Source organism: Rana temporaria, chromosome 1 (assembly GCF_905171775.1).
Source record: "Rana temporaria chromosome 1, aRanTem1.1, whole genome shotgun sequence".
Taxonomy (NCBI): domain Eukaryota; kingdom Metazoa; phylum Chordata; class Amphibia; order Anura; family Ranidae; genus Rana; species Rana temporaria.
In genome coordinates this window covers 437,849,484-437,863,845 of record NC_053489.1, presented here as the reverse complement: position 1 = coordinate 437,863,845, position 14,362 = coordinate 437,849,484, and the positions used below count along the sequence as shown (strand labels likewise).

At 42.8% G+C, this 14,362-nt stretch overlaps 1 protein-coding gene across 2 annotated transcripts in view; it reads left to right on the top strand.

The window, feature by feature from the left end:
- Window positions 1-14,362, top strand: part of HELQ (helicase, POLQ like) — a 67,073-nt gene that overhangs the window by 37,552 nt on the left and 15,159 nt on the right. For both annotated transcript variants that reach the window (XM_040326418.1, XM_040326428.1), the window contains 3 exons: window positions 950-1,054; window positions 10,726-10,939; window positions 11,026-11,183. In XM_040326418.1, the coding sequence (XP_040182352.1) occupies window positions 950-1,054; window positions 10,726-10,939; window positions 11,026-11,183 (477 nt within the window). The remainder of the gene's footprint in view (window positions 1-949; window positions 1,055-10,725; window positions 10,940-11,025; window positions 11,184-14,362) is intronic.

Here is a 14,362-nt window from a genome sequence, read left to right as displayed (position 1 = left end):
TTGCGATTTCAGACCGCAATTTACATTGACATCTGTGCAGAAACCTGCATAGATGTCTTTGTAATCATGGCCGAAATCAAGACTCCCAGCGGGAGTGAAATCGTGCGAGTTCAGCCCTAAACCAAAATAAAAAAACACTGAAACTTGGGCCTCATTCACACGTGCCCAGAGTTTGGCTTGGAGTTTTGAAAATGAAAGATAGAAGCTGGTTGGTTGCCATGCACAACTGATTCTGACATTCCAGTTTTAGTTCATACCCATTATCTATAAATTGGATGGCTGGAAAGTACTATATGACCCTGTTCATGTGGGACAATTAACTGTGTGCCCCATTCAGACTGTGTTTTACGGGTACAGGGATGTGTAGGTGTTGCGTGCATCCCTGTGCTGGCAGTCCCATAAATGTCTATCGAGACACATGGCTACACGGACACAGCCGCTGTGTCCCAATGTGTGTGTGCGAGTCCCTGGATGTCCTTCCCTGCACAAATGTCACATTGGGAAACAGCGGTTGTGTCTGTACAGCAACATGTCCCAATACACATCTGTGGGACTGCCGGCATGGGGATGCACGCAACATCAGGCATCCGCTTGCCATTAACTCACCTGCATGGGTCGCGCAACTAATTGCCCCACATTACAGTTAGATGCAAACACATGTCTAAACCAAAGATGTTTGGGAGTTCTAGGACTAAATGGGTTAAATGGCCTTACTTTTAAGGCATAATATTAAAAACATTGACATTTCTCTTGTGTAATTATCTATAGTGATAGCTACTGTTTTTTAAAGTCCAGGTAAATGTTGTTTGTGCTGGTCATTAACATAAACCGTGTAATGTTTGCTTGTAGTGTAATAATTTAAAAAAAAAATGTGTTTTTTACTTAATGGCTTTTGTTTTTTTCCCATGCTATGCTTGTTTTGCTTCTGCTTTGTACATACCTATTTTAGGTTCAGGAATTGGTTAGCAAGCCACTAGAAAAATGTTCTAGTAACCTCATGCATGATGATGGAAAAGGATTTCAAAATTTACTGCTTTCACTAGTTGGAATAAAGGTAATATATTTTGTTTTATTTAACATTGATATAGCTTGTATTTCCATAGTAAAGGTTAATAACTGATCATTATTTCAGTTGTCACAGTGACAGAAAGTGAAAGAAATGTTTTATTTGTCATTAGCTCTGGAACAAGAGGTGGCGGGGAGTGCCCTAAAGGGGACATCTGTTCTGGAGAAAGCTGTAGAAGCAGGGATTCCTCCACACTTTTGGGAGACTTTGTCGTTTTCCTCAAGTGCATTTCCCAGTCTCTTGATGATAAATAAATTTTATATATATATATATATATATATATATATATATATATATATATATATATATAATCAATTTAATGCATTCGATTTTCAAGTTGGGCTGTTGACATTTTACATTTACAAATTCACATTTTGTTTTCAGTAATTCATTTATTAATAAAGTTATGTATATTAAGGTGTGTGTGTGTGTGTGTGTGTGTGTGTGTGTGTATACCGTATTTATTGGCGTATAACATGCACAGGCATATAACACGCACCCTAACTTTAAAAGGGAAGTTTCATAAAAAAAACTTTCCGCATCCCCCTGCATATAACGCACAGTTTATCCTCTATTTTTAGGGTAAAAAAGTGAGTGTTATATGCCAATAAATACAGTGTGTGTGTGTATATTTATGTATGTGTGTGTGTGTGTGTGTGTGTGTGTGTGTGTGTGTATATATATATATATATATATATATATATATATATATATATATATATATATATATACATATATATAATATTATAGTGCATTTTCGGTGCTAATGTTTTTTATGTATATACTTTTGAGCGTGTTTGAGATATCTGTATTTGCATATGAGTAAAAAAAAAATTTTTTTATATCTTGCACATTTAATTATATGAAAAAAAAATAACAATAATACTTTTTCCTATTTGGCAGTGTAATCCCCAGCCCTTTGTCTGGTTGTCATATACTGTTAATATAAAAGTCCAGAAATGGATGTATTCCCAAGATGCAGTAAAACAAAAATGTCACAAATCCAACACATTTTGAGGGTCAACAAAATACCCCCTTCATCGGGGTTTCTGAATGAATGAATGAATGATCATTTATACTGAGCTGAGATGGAGGAACACAAAGCACACAGTCTGTGTCAGCAGCTGGATTGAGTGTACTCTTAAGCCAGCTACTGACAAACTGTGTGCTTTAACCACTTAAGCCCCGGACCAATATGCTGCTAAATGCCCAAAGACGTTTTTACAATTCGGCACTGCGTCGCTTTAACAGACAATTGCGCGGTCGTGCAACGTGGCTCCCAAACAAAATTGGCGTCCTTTTTTCCCCACAAATAGAGCTTTCTTTTGGTGGTATTTGATCATCTCTGCGGTTTTTATTTTTTGCGCTATAAACAAAAATAGAGCGACAATTTTTAAAAAAATGCAATATTTTTTACTTTTTGCTGTAATAAATATCCCCCAAAAACATATATAAAAAAATGTTTTTCCTCAGTTTAGGCCGATACGTATTCTTCTACCTATTTTTGGTAAAAAAAAATCGCAATAAGCATTTATCGATTGGTTTGTGCAAAATTTATAGCGTTTACAAAATAGGTTTTATTTTTTTTATTTTTTTTACTACTAATGGCGGCGATCATCGTTTTTTTTCGTGACTGCGGCATTATGGCGGACACTTCGGACAATTTTGACACATTTTTGGGACCATTGTCATTTTCACAGCAAAAAATGCATTTAAATTTCATTGTTTATTGTGAAAATTACAGTTGCAGTTTGGGAGTTAACCACAGGGGGCGCTGTAGGAGTTAGTGTTCACCTAGTGTGTGTTTACAACTGTAGGGGGGTGTGGCTGTAGGACTGACGTCATTGATCGAGTCTCCCTATAAAACGTATCACTCGATCGATGCAGCCGCCACAGTGAAGCACGGGGAAGCCGTGTTTACATACGGCTCTCCCCGTTCTTCAGCTCCAGGGAGCGATCGCGACGGAGTGGCTATAAACGAATAGCCGCGCCGTCGTCCCGGATCGCTCCCCGCGGGAATCCGACCGCCGCATGTAGCGGTGGGGGGGTCCCGATCGGACCCCCGACCCGCGCAAAGGCAAGGACGTACCTGTACGCCCATTTGCCTGTACGTGCCATTCTGTGGACGTACATATACATGCGGCGGTCGGGAAGTGGTTAACAAACGCACCTGGTTTCACATACTGTAGACGTGCATTTGTTTTCGTCCGAATGCATTTTCGTCAGAATTTCGAGGATTTTCGCGTTCGTTTTAACAAATGATAGCAAACGTGCAGAATCCAAAAGATCCAACATAAAAAATGCTTTTTCATTTCGTTGCGACAACAGTTCGATATAGATAGAAGATTCGACATGACGTGACAATAGCGATCTGTGTCTATGGAACCTGCGGTTGAATGTGCCTAACCTAACTCTTTTAGTCCAAGATTATTCTACATAGAGAGAAAAGATTTTACATTATAGAGACATGAAGATTCGATGAAGCAGCTAAAAACATACGATCTCCACGAGCGGACATTTATGGTCAAATGCTCCGCCCATAGGCTATAGAAGAATTCTAATGTTGGTTGACTAGTAATAATAATAAATATAATTTTTACTGGTCATACAACATTAAAATTCTACTATAGCTTGTGGGCAGAGCATTCGACCAGAAATGTACGATTGCGGCGTTGTACAATTTCGCTGCTCCGTCGAATCTTTTTAGAACATTCGACAGACACCATAAGCCTTCAATGACAGATTCGACCTTAATTCAGATTTTCGGACAAAGGCATTTTTCCCAAGGCATCTTTCAGGACAGCACCTTAAGAGATAGTGACTCCACCCACAACCACAGGAAACACCTTCTTCCTCCAGATCTTTAAAGGGAGGCACCTCCCTAGCATACCTAAGTTTTTGTGTTTCCTCCAGCCTGGAGGGAACATCTTCTGTGAGGGGAGTCAATATCTTCTCAGGTGTTCCTGGAAGATGGCTTTCCCTCTTACTTTTCCTCCGTTGAGACCGTCTGTCCTCCCATGCTACCCAAACGGCAGCGGTAGCATTCGGGCTCCTTTTTTCCCCCTCAGTGCTCGGAGAGAGCCGAAAAAACGATCGGTGGCCTGGGAAAGCAACGGCGGTCGCGCCGCCGCCATTTTGGCGTGGTCCAGGATGCAACAGCAGGTCGCCAGGTCAGCGCGACCGCAGGGGAAAGAGTCAGGACAGAGGCTGGGACCTATTTCCGTTTCCGGTCTGGTGCAGAGGCGCTGTAGGAGTCTGGAAACGGCGTGTGAGCCACTGTAAAGTGCTGTTCATCTGTAATGGAGGACGCAGAGGTTACAGCGGTGGGGACAGGCACAGGCACCAGCAAGGCTCAGGTAGGAGGCAGCAGTGCAAGTCTGCCTTTTTCCTTACCTGTATTTTTTTTTCTTTTCTGGTCTCCTTTTTTCTAAATTCCCCCTTTGTCTGGGCACTGGAATTGGCACATTTCTTCCCTATAAGGGGGGTGCATCCACGGGGACTGGGTCTCACTAACGATTCCCCTGCTTTCGTCCTTCTCCCCAGGCCAAGACTTCTGACCCAAAAAAGAAATGTCGGCGAGAATTGGAAGAAAGCTCTATGCAGCACATGCATTTCTTCTTTAGTATAGGAGGAATCAGCCTTGGTACGGGAAGAGTTGGTTGCCTCTGTAAAATAACTTTTTGCCACGATTAAAACTTTTTGTGACTCATTCGTTTCCCCTACACTTCACAGTCCTCCCAGGAGTCTGTGGCTATTCCAGCATTAACGTCTCTAGCTGAAGAGCCTGTTACCAGGGAAGTACAGTCCCACGTACCTTCTAGTGACGATTCAGAGGACTCAGGAGAAGACTCCGCATTGTCCCCTTCAAGATTTAAATTATCCCTGGAAGAGGTGGATGGGTTACTTAGCGCCATTTATGGTACTTTGGGTCTAAGTGAGGAAAGAAAGGATTTAAGTTTACATGACCGCATGTATGCAGGTCTAAGTGAACCCAAGGGTCAGACATTTCTGATGCCATAAAAAAGGAATGGCAGGATCGAGAGAGAAAAAAAATATTTTTCTCAAAAGCCCATAAAAGGCTTTTTCCTTTTGAGGAAGATCCCTCTGCAGTATGGAATAAGGTCCCTAAACTGGATGCGGCCTTCTCTCAAGTTTCCAGGTCCACTGATCTGTCTTTTGAAGACATGGGGGTTCTCAAAGACCCTATGGGCAAATGCATGGATCTCCTACTTAAAAGATTGTGGCAGTCGATCATGAATAATTTAAAGCCCGCTATAGCCACAACGTGTGTAGCCAGAAATTTTGAGTTTTGGACTAACCAATTAAAGTCCCATATAGTGGCGGATTCACCTAAACAAGAAATCTTAGACCCTTTTTCCACTTTATCTTCTGCAGTTGCTTACATAGCAGATGCTTCAGTTGATGCAATTAAAATGTCGGCAAGATCTGCAGCCTTGACTAATACTGCAAGAAGGGCATTGTGGTTAAAGACTTGGCCAGGTGATGCAGTTTCAAAAAATAAGCTTTGCGGGATTCCTTTTTCGGGGGACCTTCTTTTTGGGCCTGATCTAGAAAGTATCCTAGACAGGACGGCTGATAGGAAGAAATCTTTCCCAGTTAACCACTTTAGGACCTTGCCTGTTTTTCAGATTTGGCGTTTACAAGATTAAAACTTTTTTTTTTGCTAGAAAATTACTTAAAACCCCCAAACATTATATTATTATTTTTTTAACACCCTAGAGAATAAAATGGCGGTCATTACAATACTTTTTGTCACACCGTATTTGCGCAGCGGTCTTACAAGCGCACTTTTTTCTAAAAAAATATGTAATTAAAAAATAAGACGTCAGTAAAGTTAGCCCAATTTTTTTATATATTGTGAAAGATAATGTTACGCCGAGTAAAATGATACCCAACATGTCACGCTTCAAAAAATGCGCCCGCTCGTGGAATGGCGTCAAACTTTTACCCTTAAAAATCTCCATAGGCGACGTTTAAAAAATTCTATAGGTTGCATCTTTTGAGCTACAGATGAGGTCTAGGGCTAGAATTATTGCTCTCGCTCTGACGATACCTCACTTGTGTGGTTTGAACACCGTTTTCATATGCGGGCGCTACTCACGTATGTGTTCACTTCTGTGCGCGAGCTCGTCGGGACAGGGCGCTTTAAAAAAAAATGTGTCCTTTTTTTATTTTATTTATTTTATAAATTTTTACACTGAAAAAAATAATTGATCACTTTTTTTCCTAATTACAAGGAATGTAAACATCCCTTGTAAAAGAAAAAAGCATGACAGGTCCTCTTGAATATGAGATCTGGGGTCAAAAAGACTTAAATGCAAAAAAAAATTAAATAATAATTTGTCATGGGCGGAAGTGACGTTTTGACGTCACTTCCGCCCTGCTATGCTATGGGGACGGGTGGGGGCCATCTTGCCCTCACTCGTATCCCAGCCGAGCAGAGGAGAGGACCCGATCGCCTCCGCCGCTGCCGACGGCTCCGGTAAGTGGCGGAGGGCGCGGGAGGGGGGGCCTCTCCTGCCGCCGATAACGGTGATCTCGCAGCGAATCCGCCGCGGAGACCACCGTTATCGTTTACAGGACGGCTCAAATAAAAGATGGATATCTCGGTTGTGGCAGCAGCTGCTGCCATTACCGAGATATCCATCTTTAAAAACAGGACGTATATGTACATGAGCGGGTCCTTAAAGCGGGAGTTCACCCATTTATTAAAAATTTTTTGTTCTCCCCTTAGATTCCTGCTCGTTCGGTCTAGGGGAATCGGCTATTTGTATAATATGAGCAGTACTTACCCGTTTTCGAGATGCATCTTCTTCCGTCGCTTCCGGGTATGGGTCTTCGGGAGCGGGCGTTTCTTCTTGATTGACAGGCTTCCGAGAGGCTTCCGACGGTCGCATCCATCGCGTCACTCGTAGCCGAAAGAAGCCGAACGTCGGTGCGGCTCTATACTGCGCCTGCGCACCGACGTTCGGCTTCTTTCGGAAAATCGTGACGCGATGGATGCGACCGTCGGAAGCCTCTCGGAAGACTGTCAATCAAGAAGGAACGCCCATACCCGGAAGCGACGGAGAGGATGCATCTCGTAAACGGGTAAGTACTGCACATATTTTAAAACAAATAGCCGATTCCCCGGTGAACCCCCGCTTTAAGTGGTTAAAAAGAAGAAACAACCCCCAAGACGTTTTTTTTTTTTTTTTCAACCTCAAAAAGCTCAAGAAAAAGACAACAAACCCCAGGGGGGTATGAGGAACCAGGCCGCACAGAAGGCAAAAGGAAAAGGTGGAATCCTTTTCCATCCTTCGACACAAGCCGAGAAATCCCAATGACTCAGCCGTGCGGGTAGGCAGAAGATTACAGAAGTTTCTTCTGCAGTGGTCAGTGGTAACATCCAATTAGTATGTCCTGACCACTCTAGCCCAGGCTTATGTCATAGAGTTCGCGTAGAACCCCCCGAAGAGGTTTTTTATAACAGATACCCCAAAAGACTCAGAAAAATCCCTGGCCATGGAGTCCTCATTGAGAAAACTGATTTAACAGGGTGTGGTGGTACAAGTACCTCCAGAAGAGCAGCAACTGGGGTTCTATTCACACATCTTCCTGATAAAGAAACCAACAGGAAAATTCTGAATGATCCTAAACTTGAAAAATTCAAGATGGACTCAATATTTTCAGTCAAAAACGTATTGACGCCAGAGTGTTATATGGCGTCAATAGACTTAAGGGATGCATATCTGCACATCCCGATCTCCCCTCAGTCACAGAGGTACCTCAGGTTGGCAGTAAGGATGGATGGAGTGGTGCATCATCTACAGTTCAGAGCCCTTCCATACGAGCTGTCATCCTCACCTCGAATCTTCACTAAAGTGATGGCGGAAGCTCTAACCCTGCTTCGTCTACAGGGGGTTGCAGTTATACCCTACCTAGACGACCTGTTATTCTTCGCCCCATCGAAAGAAAGGTTACTAAACAATCTATCCATTGGCGCGAAACCACCTGGAATCTTTGGGTTGGATTTTGAATCTACAAAAGTCCTCCCTAGTGCCATCGATACGTTTTTTGGGTTACCAAGTCGATTCGGTGAATCAAAAAATGTTTCTCCTACAGGAGAAAAAGGACCGAGTACAGGACGCTGTGTTGCGACTGCAGTCCAGCCAGCCTATAACAATAAGGCAAGTAATGTCGGCATTGTGAGTTCTGACTTCTACGATGCCGGCCATTCAATGGGCAAGATTGCATTTCAGATGCCTACAGGCCTTTCTCCTGAGGTCATGGGATCACAGTCTCAGATCCCTGGATACCCAGATAAAAATCCCGTCTCGAGTGAAGAGGTCACTTTATTGATGGAAAGATCAGGAGGTCCTTGCAAGGGGTCTGGAGTGGTCCTTTCCAGTAGAAAGGAGACTGACTACAGACGCCAGTGCATGGGGATGGGGAGCCCATTTAGGAAAAAATTTCATCCAGGGGACTTGGATGAAAGAAGAAACAAAAGGATCGTCAAACTGTAGAGAGCTAAAGGCAATCGCATTGGCGCTAACAAAGTTTGCTCCGGACCTCCAGAATCACCATGTTCCAGTTGATCCCTTGGGTATTGAGAAAAATTCAGAAGGAAAAGGTACCGGTCATCTTGATCACACCATTCTGGCCAAAAAAAGCTTGGTTCTCGACGGTCCTAGGGATGTCAATCAAGCCATGTTGGCATCTGCCTCTCAGACAGGATCTATTAATACAAGGTCCTGTAAATCACCCAGATGTGTCCAGTCTCTCCCTGGTAGCGTGGTATCTGAAAGGCAACTTTTAAAGAAAAAAGGTTTTTCAGACTGTCTGGTGTCAACACTACTAGAAAGTAGGAAAAAGATGACGAGGGCCATATACACCAAGGTGTGGAAAGTTTATAACTCCTGGTGCACCTCATCTGGTCAAGATCTGGACGATCTTAAATCAATTTTGGAGTTTTTACAAGAGGGAGCACATAAGGGTCTAGCAGTTAGTATTTTGAAGGTACAAGTATCTGCCCTTACAGTGTTTCTGGAAAGATCTGTGGCCTCAGAACCTCTAGTAGCTAGATTTTTCAAGGCCCTTACAAGGGCTAGGCCGACCCAAATCAAGGGTTTTTCGAAATGGAATCTCTAGTGCTGCAATCCCTGGCAGGAAAACCATTCGAACCTTTGAAGGATGCGTCTCTCATAGATCTCCCCTTAAAAACTCTGTTCATGGTGGCTATCACTTCAGCACGCAGGATCAGTGAGTTACATGCCCTGTTAATATGGGAACCCTATTTATCTTTATTTTCGAACAGAATTGTTCTAAGAAGAAGAAAGAGAAACTTTTTTTCATATGTTAGATTTAAGAAGGGCTTTGTTATGCTATCTAAAAATAACAAAGAGCTTCAGACGCACAGACTATTTGTTCTGTTTGGTGGCAACAAAAAAGGTTGCCAAGCTTCAAAAGGTACCTTGGCTAGATGGTTGAAGTTATCCATTCAGGCAGCTTACTCTCACACAGACATGGTGCCACCAGTTGGAATCTGTGCTCATTCCACAAGAGCACTTACAGCCACATGGGCAGAAAGAGCTGGTGCCACCCCTGAGCAAATCTGCAAAGCAGCAACATGGTCAAGCTTCCATTCGTGCGGCATTACAGACTGGACCTCACATCTGCCAGTGACCGGGCATTTGACAGAAAGGTCCTGCAAGCTGTTGTCCCACCCTAAGAGGGTAAGTCTCTGTTATCCTCTCAGGGTGCTGTCCTGAAAGACGCCTTGGGAAAATCCAAGTTGGACTAACCTGTAACTTGTTTTCCAGAAGTCTTTCAGGACAGCAACGACCCGCCCTAGTGTTTTAATATGCTATGCTGTGACTAACGTATGTGTTTATGTGTTCCAGCCAGGGCCGGAGACAACTGAGGTATGCTAGGGAGGTGCCTCCCTTTAAAGATCTGGAGGAAGACGGTGTTTCCTGTGGTTGTGGGTGGAGTCACTATCTCTCAAGGTGCTGTCCTGAAAGACTTATCGGGAAACAAGTTACCGGTAAGTCTAACTTGAATTTTTAACGAAACAAAATAAATGAAAAAAAGGAATTCGGGAGTAACTAAATACATGTATTTTTCGGACGAAAACCAAATTCCGAAACAAAATATTTCAGCATGCACATGTCTAATAATTTGTGCGGTATACATTATAATATACGTTTGAAACTAAAGGTGTGGCACTTCAATCTCAGATTATGTCAGTCACAAACCAAAAAAAAACAGCCCATAGTCCAGATAGCCTGTCCAAATACCATTAGAACTTTTTATAATAGGACAACTCCAAGTTCCCAACACTTATTAAATTTCCCCAAACCATTGTCATGCCCCCTCTACCTACCATCACTTACAATCTAATTAATTCTGCCCCAGGATCTCCTCGCAACCAGTTATGTAACCAAATGCTTAGGCATGATTTCTGGGATCCCCAGGCAGTTGAAGAGGAAGAGTATTATTTGATGATAGATCTGCTTAAGATTGGTGAAATATCCATTGGGTAGTGATGTTTTGCTGTGAAATGTGCACACTGTACCAGAAGTATTATATGTTCTATAAAGTTACCCATATGAACACAATTGCAGATTTCAAATGAATTTTATGTTCGGTTTTTATAGATTGCAAGAACAGCCGAGGAGATCTACGGCTTTGCATGTTATACTTTGTTCAGTGTACAACAAAAACATTTATGTAAAGATAAATCACTGTGGGACATAACAAAGGAATCATTAGAAGCACTTGAAATCAAAGGCCTTATATGTGGCAAAAGCTGTCCCAAGTCAGATCAGCTTGTGTTTGAGGTTACAAGACTAGGCCAAGCAACGTATAAAGGTAACCCAACATGTTGACTCATATGGGCAATTCTTTAATATCCATAACAGCAGTTATCTGTCTTTAATGTTTATATTGTCTTGTAGGTTCCATTGATTTATCTTACAGTGATGTGCTGTACAGTGATCTCACAAAAGGACTAGAAGGCCTAGTACTAAAGAGCCACCTTCATCTTCTGTACTTGGTGACACCATACGATATGGTAGCACAGTGCAACCCTGACTGGATGACTTACTTTAGACAGGTGAAATATAACGCTGTCAAATTAAGCTTGAATTTTGTAAAAATGTGCCGTTTATCTGAGACGAGAACCTGAACTGATCCCAGAACTCAAGGCAAGACACTAAATGCTGCAAAGAAAATCAATTTTTTTTCACTATATATTTTGTAAAAATTCATGAGGGTCAATATATTATATTGTACGCTCTGGAGCTCATAACATTAAAACATATTTTGTTAAAAATAAATTCTGGGTATGGATATTTTTGCACACAATACAGTAAAATGTTCAAGCTTGGACCAGTGTAACTATGCATGATCCATACCTGTGGGATCCCCGTGGAAGCTGGAAATCCCTGTAGTAGATACTACAGTGATCATCACTAGCTTCAGAGTCCTGTGCCAAGTAGCTGCCCTTCTGCATAGCGAACACACTAGATCACTCTCGCTCTCGATGTCACACCACTTCCTCAAACTCAACTTGTCCAAAACCGAGCTCATAATATTTCCTCCCCCACGTGCCTCTTTCCCTGACTTCTCTGTCAAGAGCAATGGCACAACCATCCCCACATGGCAGGGTGTTATCCTGGACTCTGAACTCACTTTTTGGCCCCACATCCAATCACTTTCCAAAGCTTGCCGCCTCAAACTCTGCAACATCTCCAAACTATGTCCCTTCCTAAGCAATTAAACCACAAAGCTCATGATTCACTCCCTGGCTATCTCTCGCCTCGAGTACTGCAACTCCCTCCTCATTGGCTTACCTTTAACCCCTTCCATACAGGGCATTTTCACCCCCTTCCTGCCCAGACCAATTTTTAGTTTTCAGCGCTGTTGCACTTTGAATGACAATTGCGTGGTCATGCAACACTGTACCCAAACGAAATCTTTGTTTTTTTCCCCCCACAAATAGAGCTTTCGTTTGGTGGCATTTGATCATCTCTGCGGTTTTTATTTTGTTGCGCTATAAACAAAAGAAGAGCATACATTTTTTTAAAAAACACAATATTTTTTACTTTTTTATTTAATAAATATCACAATTTAAAAAAAAACATATTTTTTCCTCAGTTTAGGCCGATACGTATTCTTCTACATATTTTTGGTAAAAAAAATCGCAATAATCGTATATTTGGTTTGCGCAAAAGTTCTAGCATCTACAAAATAGGTGATAGATTTATGGCATTTTTATTTTTTTTACTAGTATTGGCGGCGATTTTTTTACTGTGACCGTGACATTGCGGCGAACACCTTTGACACGTTTTTGGGACCATTCACATTTATACAGCAATTAATGCTATAAATATGCATTGATTACTGTGTAAATGTGACTGGCAGGGAAGGGGTTAACCACTAGGGGGCCTTGAAGGGGTTAATATGTTCCCTAAGGTGTGTTCTAACTTTAGGGGGGAGGGGACTCTCAAGGGGAGGAGACCGATGTGTGTTCAGATTACCAGCAATCTCGGGCACCCGGCGGCAACCACGGCCGCCGGGCACCCGCGCCGGGTCACGAGCGTTGCCGCGGGCGCGCGCCCTAGATCGCCGGGAACACAGGACGTCATATGATGTCCACCCGGATCGGCGAGGGGTTCCTGCCGCCGTCATTTCCCAATGGCGCGGTATGGAAGTGGTTAAATAGGCTATCCCCCCCTTCAGTCCATTATGAATGCTGCTGCCAGACTCTTCAACCTTGCAAACCGCTCAGCCTCTGCTACCCCTCTCTGCCAAATCCCTCCATTGGCTGCCACTCTCCCAACAAAATTAATTCAAAATACTAACAAAAGCCATCCACAACTGCCCACAGATACATGACTAGCCTAGTCTCAAAATACCAACCTAATCATCCTCTTAGTTCCTCCCAAGATCTCCTGCTCTCTAGCTCGCTCATCACCTCCGCCCATACTCGCCTCCGGGACTTCTCCAGAGCCTCTTCCATCCTCTGGAATTCCCTACCCCAATCTGTCAGACTATCTCCCAATCCATCCACTTTTAGGAGATTCCTGAAAACTTTTCTCTTCAGAGAAGCCTATCTTGCCTTCACTTAACAACTGTATTTTTATTTTCTTCATCAGCCCATCCCCCACAGTTATTACACTTTTGTATCACTAGACCCTCCCTCCTAGATTGTAAGCTCTAATGAGCAGGGCCCTCTGATTCCTCCTCTGTTGAATTGTATTGAAACTGTACTGTCTGCCCTACTGTTGTAAAGTGCTGTGCAAACTATTGGCACTATATAAATCCTGTATAATATTAATAACTAATTTGCTCTGTATGGGCACGATTTAGAGAAGACATTGCATTATCTTAATGTATGCAAAAGTGTTCTCTGAGGTGGAAAGGCCGAGGGGGTGACATCACAATTGCCACTTCATCTAAATCGAGAACTCTTTGCATTCATAACCAAACTGTTAAGTGTTCTCTGAATGGTGCCTGTGCAGAGTGGTACTTAATACAGTTATTTCCAGATTCCACAGGCATTGGCCGGCCAGGTTTGGATCAAGCATACTTATGTTGATCTAAGCTGGACCATTATAGCTATACATAAAAACATGCATTCCTGGAATTTAGCTTTAAAATTTAAAAGAGTTGTAAAGGCAGAAGGTTTTTTATCTTAATGCATTAAGATAAAAAAAAAACCTTTTGTGTGTAGCAGCACCCCCCTAATTACCTACCTAAACCCCTTCTCTCTCCAGCGATGTCCACAAACCCCTCAGTTATACAGGACACTCCTCCTGATTGGCTGAGACAGAGCAGTGGCGCCATTGGCTCCCGCGGCTGTCAGTCAAAGTCAGTCAGCCAATCCGGGGATAGAGGGTGCGGGGCAGGGTCGGGGTTCTGTTTCTGAATGGATACACGGAGCACTGGCTCGACTTGGGTGCCCCCTGTAGTAAGCTGCTGGCTGACTGACACTCAAAGGAGGAAGGGGCTAGGAGCAGCGAAGAAGAGGATCGGGGCTTCTCTGTGCAAAACCACCTGCACAGAGGAAATACGTATAACATGTTTGTCATTTAAAAAACAAAACAAGACTTTACAATGACTTTAACTCAATATTTACTGACTTTAAATTGTTTGGGCTAAACTGGCCCAAAAAAACGATTTCCTTCATTAACTGATTCACCTGCTGGGCATACTGAATAAACTGTATGTAGCATCTGCTACATACAGTATACAGTGCTGTGTTTGGCAGTGAGACTTTCCATCCTGCTC